The sequence below is a fragment of the Tripterygium wilfordii genome, chromosome 18 (assembly GCF_013401445.1).
Source record: "Tripterygium wilfordii isolate XIE 37 chromosome 18, ASM1340144v1, whole genome shotgun sequence".
Taxonomy (NCBI): Eukaryota; Viridiplantae; Streptophyta; class Magnoliopsida; order Celastrales; family Celastraceae; genus Tripterygium; species Tripterygium wilfordii.
The window spans coordinates 8911862-8938820 of record NC_052249.1 but is presented as its reverse complement, the minus strand read 5'-3'; the positions used below and the strand labels follow the sequence as shown (position 1 = coordinate 8938820).

General features: G+C 34.8%; 3 protein-coding genes across 3 annotated transcripts; all 3 read right to left on the bottom strand.

Annotated features, from left to right (window-relative positions):
* Positions 1 to 2741: 2741 nt before the first annotated feature.
* LOC119983442 (agamous-like MADS-box protein AGL62) lies at positions 2742 to 3600 on the bottom strand. Its single transcript, XM_038827122.1, has 2 exons — positions 3283 to 3600; positions 2742 to 3125 (listed from the first exon to the last, which is right to left on the bottom strand). The coding sequence occupies exons 1-2, from the start codon at positions 3598 to 3600 to the stop codon at positions 2742 to 2744; spliced, it is 702 nt and encodes a 233-aa protein (XP_038683050.1).
* A 4999-nt stretch (positions 3601 to 8599) lies between these two features.
* On the bottom strand, positions 8600 to 9724 carry LOC119983441 (agamous-like MADS-box protein AGL62). Its single transcript, XM_038827121.1, has 2 exons — positions 9404 to 9724; positions 8600 to 8995 (listed from the first exon to the last, which is right to left on the bottom strand). Exons 1-2 carry the CDS (start codon positions 9722 to 9724, stop codon positions 8600 to 8602), a joined length of 717 nt encoding a protein of 238 aa, XP_038683049.1.
* A 6033-nt stretch (positions 9725 to 15757) lies between these two features.
* On the bottom strand, positions 15758 to 24733 carry LOC119983973 (aspartate--tRNA ligase, chloroplastic/mitochondrial-like). Its single transcript, XM_038827714.1, has 15 exons — positions 24235 to 24733; positions 23980 to 24123; positions 23603 to 23712; positions 22821 to 22932; positions 22645 to 22716; positions 21624 to 21715; positions 21152 to 21272; positions 20259 to 20381; positions 19061 to 19256; positions 18772 to 18959; positions 18610 to 18681; positions 17892 to 17990; positions 17708 to 17788; positions 16243 to 16300; positions 15758 to 16155 (listed from the first exon to the last, which is right to left on the bottom strand). The coding sequence occupies exons 1-15, from the start codon at positions 24637 to 24639 to the stop codon at positions 15986 to 15988; spliced, it is 2043 nt and encodes a 680-aa protein (XP_038683642.1). The 5' UTR covers positions 24640 to 24733; the 3' UTR covers positions 15758 to 15985.
* Positions 24734 to 26959: the final 2226 nt, after the last annotated feature.

Below are 26959 nucleotides of genomic sequence, written 5' to 3'. Positions count from 1 at the left end.
GGTTGACAGTGATAAAAAAGAAAGAGAAAATTATTCAGAAATGATATGTGTAACTCAAAAGTAGAATCTAGGGTTTAGAATTGGCATGAAGTAATGAAGAAAAGAGATTAATTTATAGAGAGGTCTTCAGGATGCATGTAACTACAAATAGAGTCTTGGTTGGCATTTTGTTGGATGACAATTCATCAACTGTTTTAAAAAAAAAGAGTTTAATTAGTTTCTAGTTTTGCTTGGTTTAGTGTATCTCATACATATTGTCATATATGGAAAGAAAATTATGAAAAAATATTAGTAAATGAGTAATGATATAGATTCCAACAACTAGTATATCAGTTATCCCAACAGTTGATTGTACGCATAGGTTTTCATGCGCATCATGTGAGACATGTGAGACCGACGAATTCACTTGGATCATGTGCGTCCAACTCAGCCGTTGGGATAACTTGGGATACCAACTATTAGGATCTTCATTATTTTCGATCGTAAATACTAAATAGCTTATAATTTTTTGGTTGCAGAGCCAAATTACATGTACATTTAGGAAATTTCATGGAAACTTATTCACATTATTGTCGTTGCCGACTGGTCACCCTTGTGCCATGATGTCATGAGTAAGCAAAAGCAATAGGTGTAACAAGTAATCCTTAGTGAACAATGGAATAATCACAACAAATGAGCATATTTAGAAGCTTTTAGGCACATTCAAATGAAACTTGATCATATGATCGATCGCAAAATTCAATAATCACAAATGATCATATATAGAAGCTTTTAGACACATTAGATCGGATAGTTGTTGGTTATGAAAGCGTTAACAAAGCTTTTACAACATGATTTATATGACCACGGAGACAAATATTTTGATTGCAATTTAATGAAATATATGACTGCGGTTAGTGGTTTACGTGACAGCTAGATATAAGTATTATGAATGTAGTTGTAATGAACTATATGATTAATTTTTTGTAACCGCAGTTATTTTTTATCCACATTTGTAAAATCCCGGGTATAATAAAACTTTCCATAGAAAATGCACTATCTGACATGACCTTTGGGTGAGCTTTAACCGTGATTGTTTTTTGTAAAATCGCAAGTATATTTATATGACCAAAACCATGACACTCAAAAAAACACACTTCAACTCTGAGCCAACTCCACAGTTACTCCATCCAACATCGTTATCTATAAAGATAGTACTATTTGAGTGTTTTGTCATCTTATCATGTAATCAATTTATTATGTACATGTGTTCAAATAATTTTTGATAAAAAAAAAACTCAAAATTTTCTATTGAACATCATTAGTGTATACTACTTGAACACATTTCTACATATATATCAAGCATATATGGGATGAGAAATTTTATTTACACCACAGAATCTACTAAATTTGCACCATTTTTTTTATTTACATATATATCCCTATTTGGAATGATAGATATATCGTTCATTTCTCCTATTACATTGCATACCATTCATTCACCTAATATTAGATGCCCAATCTTAGATCCTTGTTTAATCAAAATGCCGCACTTTCTTCCATTTTGGCCGCCACATACTAATCTATTTCCACCAAATGTATTCCTACCTTTACATCAAAAGCACCTAATCTTATGAAGGAGAGGTGGCTCGATTGACAATCAGTTAAGTTAAGCATATGTGTCCAAGGTTCGATTCTAATGAGAAACATATTTCTCAATGATATATCAAAAAAAAAAGCACCTAATCGTTCTTCCATACGAAAAAAAAATGTTCTTTCATGCTCAGAAATTCCAGGGAATCAAAAAACTAACACAAGCCAATAGTAATCAAAATATAACCCATAAAAAAGAGAAGCTTTTGGTTCTAAAAATGATTCCGAAAGCAAATCCCATCAATGCAGATCAATTACCAATCTGGAACTCAAAACATTCAGACGAGAAAACACAATCTAAGAACCACAATAGAAGGGGATAAGAAGAACCTTCCAACTAACTTCGACGGAGTATTCCATTTTGTGGCGAAGGTATCAACAAAAAGTCGATAGGGAAACCATGGAAGCTGATTCACTAAGTTCCAGCTCAACCTTTCAAAGCATTACCTGTCTCTTAAACCCTTCTGCCCTAAAATTCCTTTCTTTCGAATCATTTGAAAGGTAGTTTAGGTTATCCATTAAATATTTGGTGTAAACTTACAAGATTAAAATAGTTGGTGTAAACTTACAAATTTATCTAGTGTAAATAAAATTTCTTATATGGAATTAGTATATTATATGTCAAGAAAATATGCATGTATATATATATCAAAAAAAAGTTTTAAGGGTCATTTTATTTGTTTTCTGTTTCTGTTTTTTGTTTCCATGTTTTCTATTTTGTTAGAAAACGTCCTTTTTTTCATTTTCTATTTTCTATTGATTTCCTATTTCTAATTTTTTTCTAAAATGGACAAGCAAAAGTGTTTTCGAAGTAGTAATTTTGAAAAATGAAAATAAAAATGCATGGGAGACAAGAATAATATAGCAAACAGACCCTTAAGTATTTTCGCGCCAATTTACAAAGATATATTTATAGATTTATGAAAAAATTTCACTTAACAACATAGACAAAATGACATGACCCAATTTATTAATATTCACACACAATTTCTAGCTTAGACAGTTAAGCTTGACTTAATAGAACCAACAATAAGACTATCACAACATCATGACATGAAACGAAATAATTTTTCAAATCTAAAGACATATTGACACAGAATATGACAAAGCTAGTAAAACCCAATTCTTCCAGATCCAAAATCATATGTTGGAGGCATTGCAGCATGAGAAGGCATCACATTTGAATCAAAATTGAACGCATCAACAGCCGAGTCATTAACCCCGCTCGTACCCGCAGTAGGAAGCATGACATGACTAGCTCCAAAATTTGATGCAAAAGACTCAGCAGCATTGTTTAGGTTTTTATAAAGAGTTGTTTGAGATTGTTGTGCCACATTTTTTTGAAGCTCCTCCAAGGCAAGCTTCAATTGTTCCAGCTGATCTTTGTTCATTTCGCTCACCGGCTTCTGCCACCAGACCTCTGCCTGGCTAGCCTTCCTCATTTTGCTAAGTTGCTGCCCTATCTTCTTCTCCATCTCGAGTTGATCGAGCACCTGAAATGTTTTTTAGGTTACGATCATAAAATTACAAGTATAATTGATACAAAATCTATGAAATTTTTTTTAAAAAAATATTTTGAAAAAAGAGAGAGTGCAATTGAAAACCAATTAACGGTTTAATCAATCAATCAATATATATATATATATACACCTCCATGAGCTGTGTGTTGAGGTCACGAATAGTAGTCTCACGATAAGCTTGTATGAGCTCTGTGGGACCTGAGGATATGGGAGGTGCTCCATTGACAAAACGTTGAATTACAGAGTCAACAGATTTGTGGCCAAATGAAAACACTTTTTTCCCTGGTGAGAAAATGAGGACAGCCACATCTACATCACAGAGGGTGCAAAGTTCGCTAGCTTTCTTAAAAATGCCTAATCTGCGCTTTGAAAAGGTGACATGGAGATTGCTTTCATTCGTCATTTTCTTTATCTCTATCTTTTGACGTCCCCGACTGATTCTTGCCATGGTTAACAATGAGTAAGAAAGAAAGGATTATTCAGGAATGATATTTGTAACTCAATAGTAGAATCTAGCTAGGGTTTAGAATGGATGTGAAGTAATGGAGAGAAGAGATTAATTTATAGAGAGTTCTTCAGGATGCATGTATCTACAAATAAAGCCTTGATTGGCATTTTTTGGATGACAATTCATCCATTGTTTTTAAAAAATTTAATTAGTTTCTAGGTTTGGTCGCTATATTTTATGTCATGCATATTGTCATATAAGGAATGAAAATTATGAAAAACTGAGCTGTAGATAGCTCATAATTTTCTGGTTACAGGGCCATATTACATCTACATTAAGGAAATTTCATGGAAACTTCCACACAGAGTTGTCGTCACTGGCCCGACCACCCTTGTACCCTGTTGTCATGAGTGAGCAAAACCAATAGGTGTAACAAGTAATCCTCAGTGAGAATAATGGCAAATGAGCATATATAGATGTTGTTAGGAACATTAGAGTAAGACTTGATAATGTGATCCATCATAAATTAAGCAACTATGTCTATCCGAGCCAAATACTTATATATAAAATCGTTTTTACTCTATCCAATATCGTCATCTATAAAGATAACACTATTTGAGTTTCTATCATCTTAACATTGAGCTCTCCCTAACATTTGCAATCATGTCATCAATTTGCTATGTTTATTATGTACATGTTTAAAAATAATGTTTTAGAAAAAGAAACTCGCAATTTTCTATTGATTACTGATGTAATTTCTGTCTTTCTTTGTATGACACTTAATAAATAACTTGCCACGAAATCTTAAGAGAATTGATTATATATTTTTATAAATTAAAGAGGTTAAAAAGTAGTATTCCACAATTTTGGATTTATAATCCAAGTATATATGTGAATGAAAAATGCGAGGTTATTTAGTTTTTGACCATTTGCAGGGATGTAACTTTAAGATAGGTTATACTGGATCTGTCTTAATTGTTTTTGTCCACATCTTTGACTCGTTAAATAGACAACATGGTTTTGATTATATTATATGTTATCAAGATTATTAGGTGGATAAAAATTGATAAAAGGCGTTTAAGTCATATAGATATATCATGGTTTAAAACCACGATATTTGTCGTTATCTCGGATAAAACTCTTATCATTTGATATTTGATAAATGCTAAACATCTAAGATTATTCAAAACTGTTTTGATAAGATTTGTTTGATAATAAACATGTTACTCTTCAAAAGATCTTATAACTTGAAGATAGGTTATTCTATAAAGTACACAAACCTCTCGAAAAGATGGGTAACGAAGTAATTTGAAATTCATGAGAAGTGCGATCAAGTTTCGTGTGTTGTGATCTTCTTTGTTTTATTTTCTCTTGTATTTGAGTGATAAGTAATTAAATGTAATAGAATCAAGAGAGAGGTTGTTTGAGAGAAATTCTGAAAAAAAAACAGCTATTGTGTGAGTACTACTTGCTATGACTATAGCCGTGAAGAGCTCGTGGTGGAGAGCCAGTTCATGCTGGTGGAGTCCAAAAGAAGATCAACATGGTAAAAGACTTTGGTGGATTACAGAGCAATTGTAGCTTAGGTGGATTCTTATTGTGTCGAAACATATGTTAATTTACGATGTACAAAAGATGTTGAGTGAGGTTAAGTAAATCTTTTGTAATATCCGTTCATTATAGTGGATTGTTTCAAAGGTTAGTCGCTTTATCGACTCAGAGTTTTCTCCCTCTTGGGTTTCCTTGTAGAAATTGTGATTATTCCTCATATTTTTCTTGAATTGTTGATTAACTAGTGTGTGAACACACATGTTGTCACACAATATATGAAATCAAACAAACAAATATGAACTTGAACTTACAACTCTCGTGCACTATGTCATTTCCAATCCAAAATCAAATGAATTGACACCACTTGATAATCAAATAGTCTAAATTATATAATTCATTGATCCAAGAATTGCAACATTATTCTATTCATAGAACAGAGAAGATGAAATGTTCAAGTAATGATATATATTTTGATTGATGAGCAATCAATTGCTCTCTCATTTAGTACCTCCACATAAAACCATAAAACTTACAGACTTTTCATCATCACTACTAGTAGTATACTACCACTAATACAATCAGCTTGAGTGTTCTACATAATTTCAACACCCCCATATCCATACACATCTAAGAAACAATAAGTTAAGGATAAACTTGATCTGTAGTAGAAATAACTATAGTCTAATAAAGGTACAATTTCAGAGTCGAGCAATGCATGCAACCAGAAAGCCATATAATGAAAGACTTAGGCTACACAAGAGGGGGTGAATCATATTCTCAAAATCTAAATTCCAATCGGGAATCCTCTTTCACAAAAACAAACAAATAAAGCACAACATACTCAAGATGTGGTCTCTATACGTGCTCCCTAATCTGATTCAAACACAATTTGATCCAAGTTGATTTCAAATAAGTTTGCGCAAACCAAGTATAACCAAATAGGAACAAGTATGTAAAACTACAAACTCACACAAGAATACAAAATATAGCAATATGATTCACTTGGACAAAAGTTGTTTATACTATGATCAAATTTTAGACAAATAAACCAAACAATCAGTCTATAGAATATGACAAACAAGGATAGAGCAAGATGCAATTTGGATCAATTTAGATAAATTTAGAATTTAGGTAATAGCCACCCATCCCAACAACAAAAACCTCAAGTTCACTAAAGACACAATTTCAGAGTCAAGCAATGCATGCAACCAAGAAAGCCACAGAAAGCTAAAATGATGAACAAAAGCAGATGAAAAATAGTAAACCCCCACCAAAAGAATCAAGTAGAGAGAAACCAATAAACAGAGTAGCAACAAAATTAAGACCTAAATTGAAAATAACTATAAGTCCAACAACAGCATATGATGATTGTTGAAAAGGATGCAAGAGAATGTAATAACCATCCTCTCCAATGAGAAAAACTTCAATCAACTAAAGGCATAATTTTCAGACTCAAGCAATCCATGCAACCAGAAAGCCACAGAAAACACACAATAGGAAGCTAAAAATGATGAACAAAAGCGGAAGAAAAAATAAACAACAACCGAAAGAATCAAATAAAGAGAAACCAATAAACAGGGTAACAACTAAATGAATACCTAAATTAAAAATTTTAGTTGAATACTTACAGAGAATAGAAGAATTGACAAAGCATCTAACGATTTTGTAAGGCGTCATTACCCTATAACTTCAAATGGTATACAAAATAAATTAGAACAAACGAAATTGAAGGAATGAAAGGCGAAGAAAACGTAATTAAAGGGGGGAACACTTACACAAAAATGATTAATATGTATGGGTGTATATACACAAACTGGTACTTACAGTTGTTGTGAGGGTAGTGTGAAAGGGAGTACACTTTACAAGAGATAGACATGAAAAGAAGAGCATGCAGTTTGGAGGAGACAGTCGAAAGCTAGGGTTTGGAATGTGACAAAGAACGGAAGTACAGATCGATTGGCTAGTTCACGGCTAACTTAACATAATTTGGAATCTACCAAGAAAGTTGAGACAAAACTCAAAAAAATGCAGACTTGTTTTATCAAAGATTAGTTAGACTTACGGTTATGGCCCTATTTAAATAAAAATAAGGAAATCCAAAAAAAAAATTAAAAATACTAATATGACTAGAACGAGAGCTGGGTTTGGAATGAGAGGGGAAAGCCTTTTCTGGTAGTGCACAATTTGGAGCCCTAGAAAAAATGAGAGGAGAATCCTATAAGTTACGCCGTGTTATAAACATTTTTCCTGACTCTATAATAGTATTCTTGCGATCATTAAAATCTCAAGTATTATGAAGAGAACACCTATTGTTATGTAAACCGCATGTTAAATATCATTATACCCGCGTTCAAAAAAAACTGCAGATATAGTTTCGCATATACAAGCCCAATTTATTGTAGTGTACTTACTATTTTTTGGTAGGTAAATATTTTATGGGATCAAGGTTAAGATTTTCATTAGGGTTTATTATTTAACATATTCATCATGAGAATTTCTCGAAGATCTTATAATTATTGACTTTTATGTAGTTCTAAAGCTTTATTATATTTACCATCTTTGTTCATTATATATTTTGTTGTAGAGTTGTCAAAACCAAGACCTTGACTAGTCTATATATTTAAAGTCAGCTTGTGTTGATTGTGTTTCGATGAAATAATTTAAATATCCAAAAAAACAATTGTGGCATACACAAGTAATTTAATCCAATATAAAACCAATCCAAAAATAGGGTTGGGGTAAGGGCTTGTTTGGAATGTTTGGAAGGGAAGTAAATATTATGACAAATATAACATTACAATTACAACAACATATTTTAATTATATAAATATACAAAAGGATTGTGATTTAGATCTTAATTTATGGTGCCCTTTTTATAAATTGATGTTCTTTTTTGGAACTTGGAACGATATCAATTTCTTTAGAGGTATCAATATTTACACTCCTTATTTGAACTTAGCATTAAGATCTACTTGAACACATTTCAACATATATGAAATATATATATATATATATATATATATATATAAAGAAAAAATAAGAGAAAATTTAAGGGCCATTTGATTTTTTTTTGTTTTTCATTTTTTGTTTTATGTTTTTTTGTATTCTATTTTTCTAGAAAACATTTTTTTTCGTTTTCTTTGTTCAAGTGATTTCCTACTTTTCCGTGTTTTCTAAAATTGACAAACAAACAAGTTTTCAGGGTTGTTTTGTATTTTTTCGAGAAAATGAAAAACAATAAATGCATGAAAAACAAACATAGCATACCAAACAGACCCTAAGCATTTCCGCGCCAAGTTTCACTGAATAACATAGACAAATGACATGACTCAATTTATTACTACTCACGCACACACCATAATTTCTACCTTCAGTAATAATGCTTGACTTAATAAAAACAAGAAGCCTATCACAACATCACGACATAAAACGAAATAGTTTTTGAAATCTAAAGACGACTCCGAATATGACAAATCTTGTAAAACCCATTTCTTCCAGATCCATAATCATCTGCTGGATGCATTGCAGTAGGATGAGGCATCACATTGGAATCAGAATCGAACGCATCAGCAACCAAGTCATTGACCCCGCTCGTATCTGCAATAGGAAGCCTAACATGACCAGCACCAAGAGACTGAGTAGCATTATTCAAGTTTTGAAAACGAATTGTTTGAGTTTGTGTCACATTTTTCTGAAGCTCCTCCAAGGCAAGCTTCAATTGTTCCAACTGTTCTTTGTTCATTTCGCTCACTGGCTTCTGCCACCAGCACTCTGCCTGTCTTGCCTTTCTCATTTTGCTAAGCTCTTGTGCTCTCTTCTTCTTCATCTCGAGTTGATCGAGCACCTGGTTAGGATAGAATTAGAAGTACAAATGACACAAAATCTGCCTTTTTACAAGATCAAATAGTCTTACCAACCATATTTTTAAATGCACCAATTTTTTTTATCTTTCCTTTTTTTTACCCTGATTGAAAACCTTGTGACCACCCAAAAGTCGAATTTAATAAAATTCTTTCAAAACATGCAAATTTATTTATTTTTGCCTTTTACCCTAGATTGAAAACTCTAGAACCATTCCCTTTCTTTGAAATTAAATAAAAAAAAGGGCAATTCATTAAGTTTCCCTTTTACCCTTGATTGAAAACTTTGTGACCATTCATCAGTCGCATTCAATAAAATTCTAGAGCTACTATCCTCTTTCTTTGAAGAAAACTACTTCAAAAATCAATCAATATATAGATATTATACATACCTGCATGAGTTGTGCATTGAGGCCACGGCGAATATTAGTATGCCGATAAGCTTGTATGAGCCCCGTGGGACCTGAGGAGATGGGTGGTGCTCCATTGACAAAACGTTGAATTACTGAGTCAACAGATTTGTTGCCAAATGAAAATACTTTTTTCCCTGGTGAGAAAACAAGGACAGCCACATCTACATTGCAGAGGGTGGAGAGTTCACTAGCTTTCTTAAAAATGCCGAATCTACGCTTTGAAAAGGTGACGAGGAGATTTTTTTCATTGGTCATTTTCTTGATCTCTATCTTTTGATGTCCCCTTCTGATTCTTGCCATGGTTAACAGTGATAAAAGAAGGAAGGATTATTCTAGGGTTTAGAATGGATGTGAAGAAATGAAGAGAAGAGATTAATTTATAGAGGGATCTTCAGTGATAATTAGAGCCTTGGTTGGCATTCTCTTGCATGACAATTCATCCATTGTTTTTTAAAAATTTAATTAATTACTAGTTATGGTTGCTCTAGTATATCTCGTGCATATTTTCATTTATGGAAAGAAAATTATGAAAAATTGAGTAGTAGGTATTTCATAATTTTTTAGTTACAGGGTCTTGTTATATGTAGGAAATTTCATGGAAACTTCAACACAGTACTGTCGTCGCCGGCCCGACCACCCTTGTGTCATGCTATCACGAGTAAGCAAAAAGTAATAGGTGTAAAAGTAATGCGTAGTGAACAATCGTAAAATCAAATAATCGCAAATGAGCAAATATAGAAGCTTTGAGGCACATTAGAAAGAAACTTGAGCAATTTGGCTCTTCCTTCTTGTGGTGGTGTTATTGATGCTTTCGTTACGGGTAGCTTAATTTGAGCAATTTGGCACATTATCATGATAGCTCTCCAATTCTTTGCTTGTGATATGAGAAAGAAGTTCTTGGTCAGGCTTGTGCTTTTGTTTTCGTTTAGCGCCAAACACCAATACCAGAATCCACCAGATAGAAAGAAAACACTCTCAAAATTTAGATTAATGTTTTCAAAACAACAAAATAATGAGCCTTGGACGGCTACAACCCTAAATGAAACGGAAAACATGTATGGTTTTGTTAAAAAAATCTATAGCGATGCTGATGTAGTCGAAAACTCTCGATTAAGGCTTAACCAACATTTAGCCCAGAACAATAATACTAGAATCCACCAAACAAAGAGAAAAACTCTCAAAATTTAGATTAATTTCCTCAAAGCAACAAAATAATTAGCCTTGGGTGACGACAACCCTAAATGAAACGGAAAACACAAACTGTGAGTTATGAAAGTATTCAAAAACACTAAAATGCTCATTTGAGACCCTAATCATCAGAATTTGACCAAAATAGGATGGGGCTAGTATTACAACAACTAATTTTGACAACCACGTCAAATCGAGTCTCTTAGCCTAGTTTTGTGCAATTTCAAACTCGTGACTTTTCAATCTTGTAGTAACCGGTTTTCGTCCGGTCAAAAAATACAAAAATATAAAAAAAATATATAACAAAAAAAAAACAAAAAAGATAAAGTGGTGGAAAAGAAAAAAAAAAGGGGAAGAGAAAAAGGGGAAGGAAATCGGTGGAAAAGGAGAAGAAAAGGAGAGAAAAGGTAGGGGAGAAAGAGAGAAAAGGTAGGGGGAAATTGGGGGTAAATAAAAAAAAGAAGAAAAAAGAAAAAAGGTGGCGTGAATAAGGGAGGGAGGAAGAAAGAAAGAGAACGGGAGTGCAAGAGAGAAGCAAGGGAAACGGGTAGGAAGGCAGAATAGCTGGAGGCCGAAAGAAACAGTAAGGAGAAGAAAAGGATTCTGTCTCTTCTAGTTTGGGGTCGAAAAGGTGAGGATTCACACAGACTTTCATCTTTAGTTCTGATTTTTGTTTTTGTGTGTGCTTCAATCTCTGCAAATTTCTGAATATTTATTTGCTAAACTCATGTGTTGCTCCCTGCCTCCATGCTTAAGCCGGATTCGTTTCTTCGATTCATACCCGTGTTAATCGTGTCATACCGGACCCTGTTTCAATACTCTTGGTTCGATTTCATGATTATGGTTATGTAAAGCTTTCGGATGTGTTCCTACTGGTTCTATTCCAATGTGTAGGATCTATAATACATTTTGGATTTGAAGGATGTTTATTTGTTCTTTGTTGTTGATGTCCGATTTAAACATATTGTTAAGGTTGATGCCTGTATGTGGGTTACAGGTGCATATAGGAATTGCATAAAGATCCAGTCTGTACAAACATTTGCTTATGCTCAATTTGTATATCTATTATATGCGACTGGTGTATATGTGTTTGCATATGGATATGGGTCTGTCATGTACATGTTTATATGGTGGGTATATATATATATATATATATATGAGTTTGTTTGTGTCCATACGTTTATATATGTATATATATGATATATGATGTGTATATATTATAGGCCGTGTGTGCGCGTATATATGAGCTACGTTTACATACATATATATTGTGTCTGATATATATATATAGCGTGTCTGGGTATGTGTATATATGTTGCGTGTGTGCATATGGTTTGACCGGCATTATGAAAAATATGTTTGTGTATACGTATACTTGATGTGAATTGGATCCCTTGATATTATATTTGAATATCCATTTGACCCATTCTTTGATTTTGGACATGGACCGGGCTGGACACTATTTGAGCCGGAGGGCATACTTAAAAGATCTGGGCCGGATTGGAGCAATGGGTCCCAAGGGCAATATTGGGTTTTTGTACATTTGTATAAATTTCGTTTTGTCACGTATCCTTGTAAAATGTAAATCTTTGTAATAGTATAGTGGAAAATAGTGGAAACGCATACATAAATGTTTAGGGTGCTAGAAGCATATAGACATTAGGAGATGATTTTGTGAATGATGATTGCATTAGAATGCATGCTTAGGATTTTGATTTTTCACACCATGCCATGATGCTTAGACGTATGCTAGGATTATTTGAATGTCATGAAAATAAATGCAACGCGTTAGTCATTGGATTAATCCAAGCCGTCTCACATTAATAAAACACATCAAGATTAAATTATGGAATCCTTATGTTTTGATTAAATACCAAAGAGCCTTCAAGATATTGGGGTTCCATTGGCATTCATTGAAAACATTTGGATTTCGTGGATCCGGAAAGCAAATGTGTTTTTAGGGATTAGGAGAATTTATTTACGGACTCAACGGTGGGTTTAAAAATATTTGACTCATTCAATGAGCCATAAATGGATTCTTTCTTTTCTCATGAAGAACATAATTGTGAGTAAGGCTTGAATTGAACATTATTCCTTGATTGTGGGCCCTTTTGGTACATCAACCAAGTCCTCAAGAGTCCTTTTTCCCAAATATCCAAACCCACTCCAAGTGGTACCTTATCCAATCCTTGGCCAAGTCGGGAATGGCCCCAATGATCCCGTGCAACCCTTTTTTTCAAATATCCAAACCCACTCCAAGTGGTGTTTTCTCCAATCCTTGGCCAAGCCGGGAATGACCCCAATGATCCCGTGCAACCCTTTTTTTCAAATATCCAAACCCACTCCAAGTGGTGTTTTCTCCAATCCTTGGCCAAGCCGGGAATGGCCCCAATGATCCCGTGCACCTTGTTGTCCAAACCACTCCAAGTGGGTTTTTTCCATTACCTTCCAATAAGACCCATCAAAATGGGATTTTCAAAAACAAATCAGAGCCAAATAGGAAAACATTCAAAGGTAACCGTTTTCGGGAGTTGTGGGGTGCCTAACACCTTCCCCATGCTCAATAGACCCCCTTGCCCATTTTTCTCGTAGACCAGAACGGATGTCCAATTGCATCCTAAAAATCAATTGGTGGCGACTTCATTGTTTTTCAAGCCGGTTGCTTCAAATCTTACTAGTCATTTTACTTGTAATTAACTTGAAACAATAATTCTACATCATATGCGCATATGTTACCATAGTACTAATTTATTTACACCGACAATTGTCACAATAAAATGTTAGTAATTTATAGTGAAATGTCGCCATAATACTTTTTAATATTAACGAGAATTACTATTACCATATCTGATCGAATTATCATCCATCTGTGTGTTCTCCATATACACCACACCTTGTGAGACTACATCCCAATCTAATGTAGCTTGATGTTGATATGCTTTGTATTATGGATGAAATATTTGATTCTTGGTCAGATAAGCTCTTTCAACCACATCGCTTCTTTAACAACTCTGCAATAGCTATATACTCGGCTTTTGTTGTGGACAAAGCAACAATAGGTTGTAATTGTGATTTTCAACTCATTGAGCATCCAAAAATAAATAAAGATGTACCCAATTCTCATTTTGTCCAAATCCCCCCACGTAATCAGCATCAACATACCCAATAAGCTTTCCACTATCATCCTTCATTCGTCTATACAATAAGACATAGCCAGGAGTACCCTTCAAATTATGAAATACATGAGACTCCCTATGGCACTCTTATAGGGTATTTTCACACCCTCATTCTCCTCACCGGTCTATGAATATAATTGTAAAAATAATTTAAAATGACATGCAAGTGGTGTTTGAACCACTTTGGAGTTTGGACTCCGACATATCAAACTTGTCCACGAACTTCCGAAGATAATTGCATTGAGACACAAACAACTTCTCTTCTTGTTGTAAACAATTTTCATCCTAAAATCTTCGTGGTTGCCCCCTAAGCTCTGATACCAATTTGCAGTGATATTCACCCAAGCATATAAAAAAACATGAGAACCAAGCAAGAATAACAACAAAGTAAAGTGTAAGGGAAGAAGAACAATACATAATTTATTTTGGTTCGGACTCAATTTGAGATCCTATGTCAGCAATTAGGTGTGGAAGTTCGGTTTTTTGGTTCAATTTGGAACCAGAAACCACCAAACCGAATATTTTTAGGTTGCTCTTTTTGTAAACCGGACCAGACCATTTAATCTGTACAACCCGTTTTAAACCAAACCAAAAAATTCGATTGGCAAAAGGAACATCCAAAAGTATGGCTTATTACAAAAAAAAAACAGTGGGAATAAGTTACAAGGTCGACTGTAAGAAAGAACCAAGTTGATCAAGGAGGTAGGAGTAAGGCCTAAGACTTGTTAGTGATTGGCTCGTTTGTGAGGTCGAGCCGAAATAAGAAGTGACTTTAAGGTTGAGGTGAGGAGAGCAGAACAAGTAGTGATGATAGATGTGAGCTGTCGTTGGGGCAATGGGACCATGCACGTGCATGTCATGATGCATACGTCAAAGTATGATAGTTGAGTTTACATATGTGAGTGGTCCTATTTCAAGTGGGCTGAATATCTGCTATAGTATAAGGTCACGGGCTGTTAGTCAATTGATCTTCATTGGGCTTTAGTCATACTTGTTGATTGGGTCAAGACGAGTTTTGTCCCATACACTACCTAACACTAGTATGAAAAATATGATGATGAAAACCCTAACAACTATATAACAAGAAATGATTAATTTATAGGAGCTTAAAGGATTGGAACAAAAGGATTTGATCTGTCCAAATTAATATCTTTTTCACAAACTAATATATGGTAAGAACGTGATTGAGATATTGAACTCAGGCTACTGACACCTAGTATTTGACGACTAGATACATTGATTGAATTTAAGAAGCGCGGCCTCATGTATCTTGTGATGCTGAGGTAATTATAATTGTAAAACAATTGTGTCCTGTGAGTAAGCAAATATGTGTAACCAGTGAAACAAAACATTTAGGGTCGTTTTTCGTATTTCTTAGTTTGCCTAATATAGTACATTCATCTCATATTGCAAAAAAAGAAAATGACAAGTATATTGACAACAATGGAAACTCACTATTTTAGGGATTAGCATGAATTTTCTAGCATCCGACTCCAGAGGACAGGGTCACAAATCTCTACAATATCAAATTCGGTGGTGTTGGGTGAGTCATTGAGTGGCAATAGAGTTAAGTCTCTTGTCCCACATCGTCTAGAGGAAGATGTAAAATATATAATATAATACACCAAACTTTCAAACTAATAACAACCGTTTTTCTTATATTCAAACTAGTATGGGATGGTGATAGATTTGGGAAGACAAAGTTATGCGAACCAATATGTTTTGTCCCAAAGCAGACAAATTGTTACCATTGCGGAGGGACGGCCTTTACAAATTTCATACCACCAAATACTCTCTGTTAAGTGCTTTCCTTTTTCTTTCCTTTTTTTTCTAGATTTTTGACCTTTTGTCGACTGTCGAGAGGATTGATACATTAGAATGTGTGTTTAGGAGCAATTAGAAATGCACGTTTATCAATCATTTTCGGAAGGCAAGAAGAACAATGAGCCACTTGGAAACACATAAGGAAGAAAATAAAAATTTTCTGGGAATCAGATAAAAGCATAACTTGAAAAATCAATCATACATTTATAGGGAAATTGAGAACCAAAGTCTCATTTACATCTACTCTTACAGTAACTTATCTTGAATAGTACATGATAAGATGGTACAAATGACTCAATGACATATCAAAATTGGACCACCCTATAGAAAGCACATCAATTTATCAGCAAGGCTTCCAAGAATCAGCAAGGAACTATTGGGTCCGAAATGATAATTCTTTCAGTTGCTCAGGGTTCACCTCTGACGGGCTCCGAGTAAGGGCACACTGCGCTGTTGTTGTCTTTGGGAAAGCTATTACATCTCTGATGGAATTAGCACCAGCCAAAAGCATGACCAATCTATCTAAACCATACGCGATTCCCCCTGCATTGATGTAGTAGTGGAAATTAGAGAAGTGTTTCTTCTAAAATGAAGATTAACAAACCGTGCAAGGACAGGATGCAGCTGTACCATGAGGAGGAGCACCCATGTCAAAGGCCTCCAAAAGATAGCCAAACTTTGCTTCTGCCTGTAGAAAAATACAGCATGGAGCCCCACATTATGGCAACTTCTTTCGGAATCAATTATTTTGGTGAATCCAACTAAAACTAAAAATATATAATTCAATTCACCTAAGATGTAATTGAATTTCCTTTATTTCAAAGAAATCTAAAATTGATCGAATTAAGTTCGAAATAAGTAATAAATTATTTTAATCATATTGCAATATTACCATCTGTGCAGTGGAAAATCAAAACGGTAAAATAAAGAGACATAATGATGTTCGGATTCCTTGAAGTCACTGGGACACCAAGTGCAATGGCATTGTATGAAAATGCATAGAATTCAAAACCAGACCAAATTTTGATAGAATTGCACAACTGATGATGATGCCAAGGCCTGATAAGTTCCCAGAAGTTTCACAGGAGCCCTCCAGAGAAAAGCTATAGAAGGGTCAAGAGAGAGGATGCTGCCGGTGGACTTACGAGTTACAACATTTTACTTGTAAAGAAATTCTTCTACATGCTTGAATAATAACAATTTATATAGTACAGTTGACCCACATTTGAAACCAAACATGATTGCAAGCTTTCTACGTTTAAGAAGTTCCTACTATAGTTGAGAAATAAAAAACTAGAATACAGTTTTAAAGAGCAGGATGAGGAAAACAAAAAAGACGATAGTGGGGGAACCAATTTATCATTCTTCCAATGTCTTTTTGTACCTAGATTGCTGAGATCAGGGTTTGGGTTTTGATACTTTTAGCAGAAACCTTTTTTGTTATTTTAATAATATCATAAGAGAAGAAAGAAGGACGAAAATGTATATGGTTATTTAGTCTCACGTGTGGTATTAATCCAGCTTAGGCCGCATATCCCCTCAGGTTGGATGCATGGCCAAACAGCAGCACTCTTCACAGAAAGCCTTGGGAATGAGGCCAAAATATGATCAAGAAAGGGTATCGGTGTATTATTGGTATACCTAGCTGTCAACTTGTATCAAAGTTCTTTTGCATGTTTTTTAATATACTGATAACAAAAAAGGGATGCTGCACTATTGCCCTAAATAGGATGAATTTTCAAGTTTTCCCTGAAACCTTCTACGTGAGCAATCAAATCCTACAACTGAAAGAAAATACAAACCATCCTTGTTCACATGCCAACAGCACCCTATCATACATCATTTCTCTTTTATCTTAATTCTCTCTCATTGCTCCTAAGCTCTTCCTTTCTCAGAGTTTCTCTCTTTGCTTTCCGTTCTCTACTATCCATTTCTAATTGAAATCAGAGAGCTTAAGATTGGGCTTACACTCAAAATTTAGGAGTAAAAGGGGGTATCCCCAGGGCTTTCAACAATTTGCAAGCTGTACAACTTTACGGGTTCTTCCAGAAGTCCAGTTCCCAAGAAAAATATAAACAATAGTTGGTCTCCTCACCTGTTCAGGAGTGATGCCAATGGTTTCTAAAACCTTTTGTTGAATGTCACGTCTATAAATCCTCAAACTTCCACCACCAATCTGAAAGCAGAACAAGAAAAAGAATTTAAGCAGTGTAGCATGAGTTCAAGCTTAAAGGCTTTTAGGAAAAAAAGAAATTGATACTTCAAGAGAGGAAAATTACTTCAACTCCATTGTAAACCATGTCATAAGCAAGGGCACGAGCAGAGGAAAGATCTTTCATATCCTCAGGATGCGGTGCAGTAAATGGGTGATGCAAGGCCTGCAAAAGAACTCATATGCATATCATTGGCCTAGTTATAGTTTACAATATGACTAGCATAGATTTGCATCAAAACTTATCAGGAGCAAGGAATCCCACCTTTAAAAACAGTGTCAAATAAAATTATGGTAGAAAACCATGCCTTTTTCAGTCACAGCCAACAACCCAAATGAGCCAAATCACGTATTGCAACAAGAATCATAATTTTTCTACAAGCTACTGCTCAGGTGAGCATACTTACATAGAAATGGGGAGCAGAAGCAACACACAATGTTTTTCAAGGGTCTAAATCTTATTATCAAATCTGCCGTTTTAAAAAAAAAATGATGTTGTTTACCTTGGTCAGCCAAAACATATGCATTATCTACTAATTGCACAGAATCGCCATAAGTAAACAATTTTGTGTTGCCGGTGGTGTTGTATGTCATTTAGTTCATTATCAAGTAAACAACATAATATAGAACTGAGCACACTACAAGCACTATATTTTCCAATAACACCATGCTATAATTATTTATAGTCCTTCCAAAAAGGATCCTGATAAAGATGTTTTAGTAAACAGAAACTATCAGCCGTTTTATCAGAATTGCAAAACAAATGAGACAAATAGGAGACAAACCTCAAGCCTCTTCTCTGAATCATTCCATTCAAACATTGGGAAATCGGTCACCCATAAAATTGAATGCCTTGACTTTATCAAAGATGGAGAAGCAAAAATTTTGTTAGAGCAGATTAGTAATTCATCGTGTGCATTTTAGAGTTGGGGCAGGTCCAAACTTACATGGTCAACCAAGCCCAACTCGAGGGCAACAAATAGCCTGAGTCTGTCTAGAGTTTTATTGACAGATGAATGATGGCCCACCGCAAACAATATAAGATCACCTGGCCCAGCTGAACACTGTCTAAGAAATTTCTCTTTATCTGCTGAATTTAAACTCGAGACTAATGCGGGAATTCCCTCAACTTCCCCTGGGTAAAAAAAAGAGAAAAGAACTGGCCCATCAGGTTGACCAGCTAAAACTACTGAAAAAAAAAAGAGAGGAAAGAACAAAAAAGACTTCGATCATTACCAGATTCCAAGACCTTAAGGAATGGCAAACCCTTCGCACCCGATTTAATTGCTTCATTGTAGATGTCACCTTTCTTGAGAGCAGTGTTTGAATAACTTTTAGCACCCAAAGGCACACATAGCACTTTAATCACTCCCCCATTTTTTAAGGTATCTGCAAACACCCTGAATTGGGACTCTCTGAAAACATCAGAAACCTGTAAAAGAGAATATGTCCTTACTTAACACCCAATCTAAAATGCTAGACCTGAAAGATATTAAATCATTCCATGCAAACACAGACAGACTCTTTATCTGATTATTCTACCAAAACATGTACACCAATTGGGACCATGCAGGGAATTCTTTTATGATAAGCAGGAATAAAACTGCTACCTTGAACCATAAATCAACTAAATCTCACACTGAAATACCGAAAATAGAGAGAAGAAAAATTCAGAATTCTCCACCAATTTCAAGGAAAAAAAGTTACATTCACATTTGAAGATTAAGTCGACTATAGAGATTAAGGTAAAGAGAACAGACTTAATTGGAAATCAGTCAATGAGACAAACTACCAGATCTTGTATAATCCCAAGCCCTAAAAGCAAATATTTAGCTGGGACAATTCAAATACATAGACTAATAAAATTCTAGGTTATCCACACGAGGAAAGGTCACTGATAGAAATTATGAACTAAGAAACAAACCATAGTCAGTGAATAGAATGAAAAGCAAAATAAGCACAACCTTATCCATGTTGAAATAAAATACGAACACTAGAAACAACCAAAGATTACACTGTTTCTGATTTCAAATGTGGGGATTACTTCAAATTTGATCACACAATTCGGAAAAAAATCAGAATTACAAGAACCAGAGAAAAGAAACATATGTGAAGCAATAAGAATACTTCCATGCTTTGAAATAGAATGCATAGAAATGAATAATTTGATGCAAAAAGATGTAAACAGAAATTACAATTATGTTTGCCATTCAATAAAAAGTTTCTAAGGTGTTGCATAGGTAATTTTTCAACTTATCCTATAAAACGACAATAACAGTTGAACTGCAGTGCCCAGACTAGATCTTAGATGTGGTAAACAAATTGGAGTTTATTTAAGAACAGAATAGTACCAAGTTGAGATTATAAATTATATAAATAATGGTACTAATCAATCATCATCCCCGTCTAAAGACAAGTGAAAGGAATTTATTACCTCTTTCAACTCAAGATCAAATCTAATGTCCGGTCTATCTGATCCATAATGACTCATTGCTTCTGCATATGTAAGCCTTGGGAATGGGTTAGGTAGCTTGACACCTTTAATCTCAAAAAAAACCTACAGCAAAGACAAATTTATGATTACATCCTCTAAGAAAAAGATAGAGAGACATGTGCAACATCTGTGATGGAAACACAAACCATATCCACAATATAGATGCATGCAAAATTATGTTTATATTGTCCTCTCATATTAATACCAATAGCCTGGAGTCGACGCAGAAGTTTGATGTTTCATAGGACTGCATGGGAACCCCCACTTGGCAGTTTTGTTTTGAACTACATGACCAGATTGGTCAACCAGTAACCCAAGGGGCGAGACAGCAGCTCATATACCAAGACTATGCCAGAGAAATTTCTCACGCCTTCCAGGTTATGATATCTATAATGGCATAATTATAATTGTAGTAAACATAAAAAAATTAAATTCTAACTCTCTACTTCCAATACTACACCCTGTTTTCTTTAACTAACACCATATCTCAACATTTCCTATTTAAGCTCAAAGAAGCCTACTCGATGATCATACCCTCTCTATACATCATCATTCATTAAGAATCAAAGTACAAGGCAAGATGGTCCCCACAACAAAGTCTGACATCATGAAGGTCTCATAACTGAATAAAAGGAAAAGATCATCTGAGTGACTAATGCGTACTTGAGCTTTCCAAGTTTTTCCCCTCCCTCACCCCCCCCCCCCCCCCAACCCTAAGGTGGCATCAAGAAAAGGTGCGAACTATCTCAAAATTATGTTACTATTGCAAGGAAATACTTTATTTGCATTCTTTTCTAGATCAAAAGTGTAACCACAAAGCAAAATATATTAACCTTTCTAATTAAATCTTCGTTGAGCCTAAGCATGTCCTCCAAAGGAGTGAAAGCCATTTCCAAATCAAGCTGCGTGAACTCAGGTTGTCTATCTGCTCTCAAGTCTTCATCTCTAAAACATCTGCGATGTCAGAAAACAAAGGTCAACCCCTTTCACAGCTATGTTAAAGAACAATTTCTAAAAGTTTCAGCTCCGGACGGAGGAAGGCAAAGACTGTGAAGAAAAGAGGAGGCAAGAAGGACGACATTTGCGATTATCTCTTCCACTAATAAAATAAGTATTTTATCAATACCAATTCTCAACCATTGTTAGCCTCACTTCTCTTCAAGTAATCAATGGAAAGAAATTTGGTCAGCCTTGACTGGCAAGTTCTTGGCAAAAGCAAAAATCTTAAATTTTTAGATAGGCAACCATCATAATGATACGATAACAAGCTCAAATAAAATTGAAAAAAAAGGAAAGGAAAATTACCTAGCTATTTGATAATATTTATCAAAACCAGACACCATCAACATTTGCTTAAAGAGCTGTGGACTCTGGGGTAAAGCATAGAATGTTCCTGGCTTCAATATACACATTAGAGAAAATCAGACCTGCAGGCAATGAAAAAAGTAGTGGACATACAGAAAGCTATTAAGGCTGCAAGGTACAGAAAAGAAAAGTTCGGATGGAATGCCTCAACATCAAAAAGCCCCTCCAAATAATTATTGAAAGAAAATAATTTGCACTCGTGCAGCCATCTCCTAGCCTATTCACCACATCAATAACCGTTCCACAGATCTAAATATTCTAAAATCCAGGACAAAATATCTGAGGCAAAATAGAGGAAGAAGTAGAGATCCTAATGGTTCTGACACATCCTAAGTCAATAATACTCCTGCACAAAAGAAGTCTAAAGCACAAAAGAAGTGGGGTGAAACAGCTAATCATATCCTCCTTTATTCAAGATCACTACTTGTTTATGGGAGATGGCAAAAAAGGTTATGGCCTTATGGGCTGGTTGGGAGTTGATGAATAAATGCTTGGAGATTTAATAATACGTCGAAGAAGCGAGGAGGTCATCGACAGCCTCCCTCGGACACCTCTATCGAGAGTTATGCACTGATGGATTTATACTCTCTGCTTTAGGAGTAGTGGGAAGCTTCGTGTAAATAACGCATATTACTAGACATTTTAGACAACATCATCAAAGACCTCGGGATTTTTAAATCAGAAACACCACCTTTTTGAACAAAAAATTGCACTCATGTCACATTCATTCCAAAAGATTTTCTACCAATTAACTTGGGGGGTCTAATCTGTGTCCAAATTACCATTTTGAGCAGCACATAATAAAATATTGACTATGGTTGGACCCTTATAAATTTTCCCTAAATGAGATTAGGTAAAACATGAAACCAGAGCCCCTTAGAAAGTTGAGGACGTGCTGCTGAAATTACAAATGAGATATCCAGTGAAGTAAATTCAACGAAAACATAACAAAATCAAGTACCTGAACTCGTGAGGGAACCAAGTAATCACGGGCACCTTCTGGAGTAGATCTGGAAAGTATTGGGGTCTCAATCTACCTTATAACCATGAAAAAGTCGGGATCAAACGGAGAACAATTAAAACAAATCTATACACAAATTGAAACAAAAATATAAACTAACGTTCACAGGGTAATACCTCAACAAATCCATGTGCATCCTCCAGAAATCTTCGAATGAGCTTCACCACTTTATGCCGCAACATTATGTTAAAATTCATTTGCTGCCGTCGAAGATCAAGGCATCGATATCTAAACAATTTTTTAGTTCCTTTAATCAACAAATCTCCCAAATATACATAAATAAATAAAAAATCCCCTCATATATTAGGTAAAAGAAAGTAACAAACACAATATGTGATTGAATTACGAGGATTTCAGGAAAGAGAAGAAATATATTTTTTCACCTACAGTCAAAGTGGTCTTTAGACACCATAGTACCGCTTACAAATAGAAAATACTAAAGAAAAATAAAACAAAAGAAAGATGTTATGAAGAAGAATGCAGAGTAAATTTGAGGTTTTACTAAGAAGTAAGAAGGGAATGTAAATTAGTCAGCACAAACAAAAATTTGTAATCTCAATATGATAGAAACCGTACTCAGCAGTATCGCTGTCCTTACACCCTAAATTTCCGTATATCAGACTGAAAACTGCACTCAGTGACTTTAACAGCAACAAAGGATAAAGGCCCAAATAGAATGTACTAAAAGAATGAATTCACTGCCGACGAAACACATTAGCACATCACAAACCATCAGCAAAACAATAAATAAGGAAAAAAATCAAGTGCTTCTGCAGGTTACGGGAGTGTAATTGTAATAACAGCTTTGCTTGAATAGTTGAATACTAATAAACATAGTCAATATTAAACATAGATAGTGACTACTTAACATAAGTAAGAATAATCTCCAGCCACATACCTCAATCGAATCTCCTCTTTCACAGAATCTTTTGCATCATCTGCAGTAGTCACTAAAAATGGTAACTTTGATCTCACAGCATTCAATACTTGAACATGCTCTGCAGCAACCTGATGAGATACATCATCAGCACCACATAAACAATTAATGTCAAAGAATTGAACATGCCAGTAGAATCAATATCCAAGAGCATCAATGTAGATGAAGGCAAATGGAGTAGCACAATAGCCATACGTTAATTAGTCCATGTAATAAGAAGAAATCATATCAGAATATACCTCATTTGAAACAGTTCTTATTTTCTCATCGACCTAAAATAGTCATACATTATGTTTAAATTAGCCCATGTAATAACAATAAATCATATCAGAACTTACCTCAATCGAACCATTTCTCATTTTCTCATTGACGGACTCACTTGGCCTGGTCCGGACAACACCTTCGACAGCAATCACATACTCCAACCTCAAGTCATTTGAACTTGAATGGGCATCGGGAAATTCATCAGGAAGCGTTGTAACCTTTATAAAACAAAAAAATCGGCACATAAAATATGACAAATTGAAGTTGTTTGCACTTTTACACAACAGCATAGATTACATGAAGAAAAGGAAACAATTTGCAAAGGAAACCTGAACAATGCCAGAGTGGTCCCGGAGATTGAAGAAGGTGAGACCACCGTGGACCCGGTGGAGCGCAACCCACCCACATAAGCGGACACTCTTACCCACATCGGCGGTTGATAATTCGCCACATAACCCTGTCCGAGAAACCCAATTGAGAGACTGAGTAGTGTTTATCGGCGGCTCTGCAGGAGCTTCAGTGGAAGAAGAAGGAGAAGATAGGGAAGGTTGAGGTTGTGGTGGCGGTGATGGAGAAGGGGGTGAAGTGGAAGTGGAAGCGGCAACAGAGTAAAAGACGCGTCTGTTTCTTGAGAATGTTTTGGGGAAGTATTTGAAGATGATGGAGGGAGTAATGGGTTTGGAGTAAAGAGAGAGGGATGTGAAAGGGAAGGTTTCGAAGAGCAGGGACGACATGGTGGCTTCGAACTTTGAAGTGGACAGAGAGAGAGACTGGTAGTGTTTGCGAGTGCTGAGGATTTGCTGTGAAGGAGAGGGGGAGGGGATTTGAGGACCTGAGGTTGCGTCTCACTAGTTCAAGCCGTTAAATTTAAATCGCTTAAAATTAAAAAGAAAAGGTTAGAAAAATGTGGATGCGTATGTACTTTATAATTTTTTTATTTATTCAAAAAAAATAATTATTATTGTGTTTTCATTGGAATTATGAATTCAATATTATATTTTTTCTCCCAACTAAAAATTAAATTCATATCAAAAGTAACATTGAATATTTCCAATTTATATTTAACGATCCACGATTTTCATGCCTTTTTTATATTTGATTTTATTTTTGTTGACACAAAAAAATATAGGGTGTTGCTATACATACCCACTCCAGCCTATACCTATGATGGATACATCAACAAAAATAGTAAGAACTGACACGGACGTGATTCCATCGTACTTGATTTAAATAAACAAGAGTTAAGAATGAGGAATGAAGAGATCTTTCAATCACATTTTATCTCAAACGCTTTAATTTATTTTTAAAAAAATTCTTCACATAAGTTAGAAGTTGAAAGTTGAAACTATGCCAAATATTCCACTGGTTGCAATCTGCATGGTAGCCAAAACATAATGGACGAAACACAAAAATGAGGCCCTCATATTTGTCATTCGAGTTCGTTTAGAACCTCATATTTGCAGTCAAATCTCGGAGTTGACTTTTTCACATGTTTTATTTTAATTCTGTTTTAATTTAGTAATTAGTCTTTTAGTTGGATCAGGATTTCCAAAACATATTTAAGCCTTTGTGCCTTGTTTCGAATTTATTATTGAATTTTATAAAAATCTTTGATTTTTACCTAGCCTGGTGATAAGCATGATCATGTCTTGTCTTGTCCTGTTTATCTGTCTGAAAATAATATATTCTCTATTAAAGTGTGTAACTCTTTAGTTGTAGAAAATATATTCTCTGTAAAAGAGTGTAACTCTTTTGTTACAGAGAATATATTCTCTGTAAAAGGGTATAACTTTTTAGTTGCAGATAATATATTCTCTATTAAAGTATGTAACTCTTTAGTTGTAAAGAATATATTTTATGTAAAATGATGTAACTCTTTAGTTGCAGAGAATATATTCTCTGTAAAAGAGTGTAACTCTTTAGTTGCAGAGAATATATTCTCTGTAAAAGAGTGTAACTCTTTAGTTCCATCAACAACTTCAACGTTAACACCATTAATCTATATATACATAGATATGGTTGTTCTTGGCAATATACATACCAGCAGAAGATATGAATTTGGATCAATTGAGGGTTTGAGCAAATGATCTACGATTGTCAAGTGGTTCAAGTGATCAGGTAAATACATAACTTTTTAATTGTTTTAGGAAAAAATTTTCATTTATTACAGATGCTCAAGTGAATGTATATTGTTCTCAGGATTATATTCTAGGACACGAAATAAAACAAAAAGACGAAAATGTTGACGAAAATGTGGAGGAATTTTCCACCGACATGGTAAGATATTTAACTCAATTAATATATGTTTTATTATGTCAATTTGTAATACAATTTGTTAATTTTTAACATAATTAATACATTTTCATGTATTCAATTTGCGCCAATCTCTAATTGATTGGATTCAAAATACTGGACGTAGTTTAAGATATATCATTGTCACTAGAAGGTTAGAGACTAGTCTAATCGAGAGAGTCCTAGACTGTTGCTCCAATGTGATCACGGTGGCACGTCGAGAAGCAAGAAAACCTCCACGAAGGTTACGGACACAAAAAAAAAAATTGATTGTCCTTTCAGATTGAAAGGGGTGAAAATGCGAACATGTGATGACTAGATGGTAAGGGTGGTATGTGGAATACATAATCATGCCCCTGCAACATATATGGAGGGACATTCATACTCCGGTCGGTTCTCTGACTTCAAAATTCAGTTGATGCTACATCTGTCTATGAAAAATGTGAAGCCATGAGATATCTTAACATCGTTGAAGAAGCAGAATCCGGACAACATGTCTACCATTAAGACCGTATATAATGCACGTCAGAAATTTCAAACTACAGAGAAAGCCGGTAAAACCCTGATGTAAGTTGTCATGTCATTCTTATAACGTGAAGGATACATTTTCGAGAGTCGAACAAATGCTGTGACCAATGAACTTGAAGATTTATTCTTCGCACATCCAAGATCATTAAAGCGATGGTGTGCATTCCCGCACATGTTATTAATAGACATAACAAATAAAACAAATAGGTACTGGATGCCTCTCCTTGAGATTGT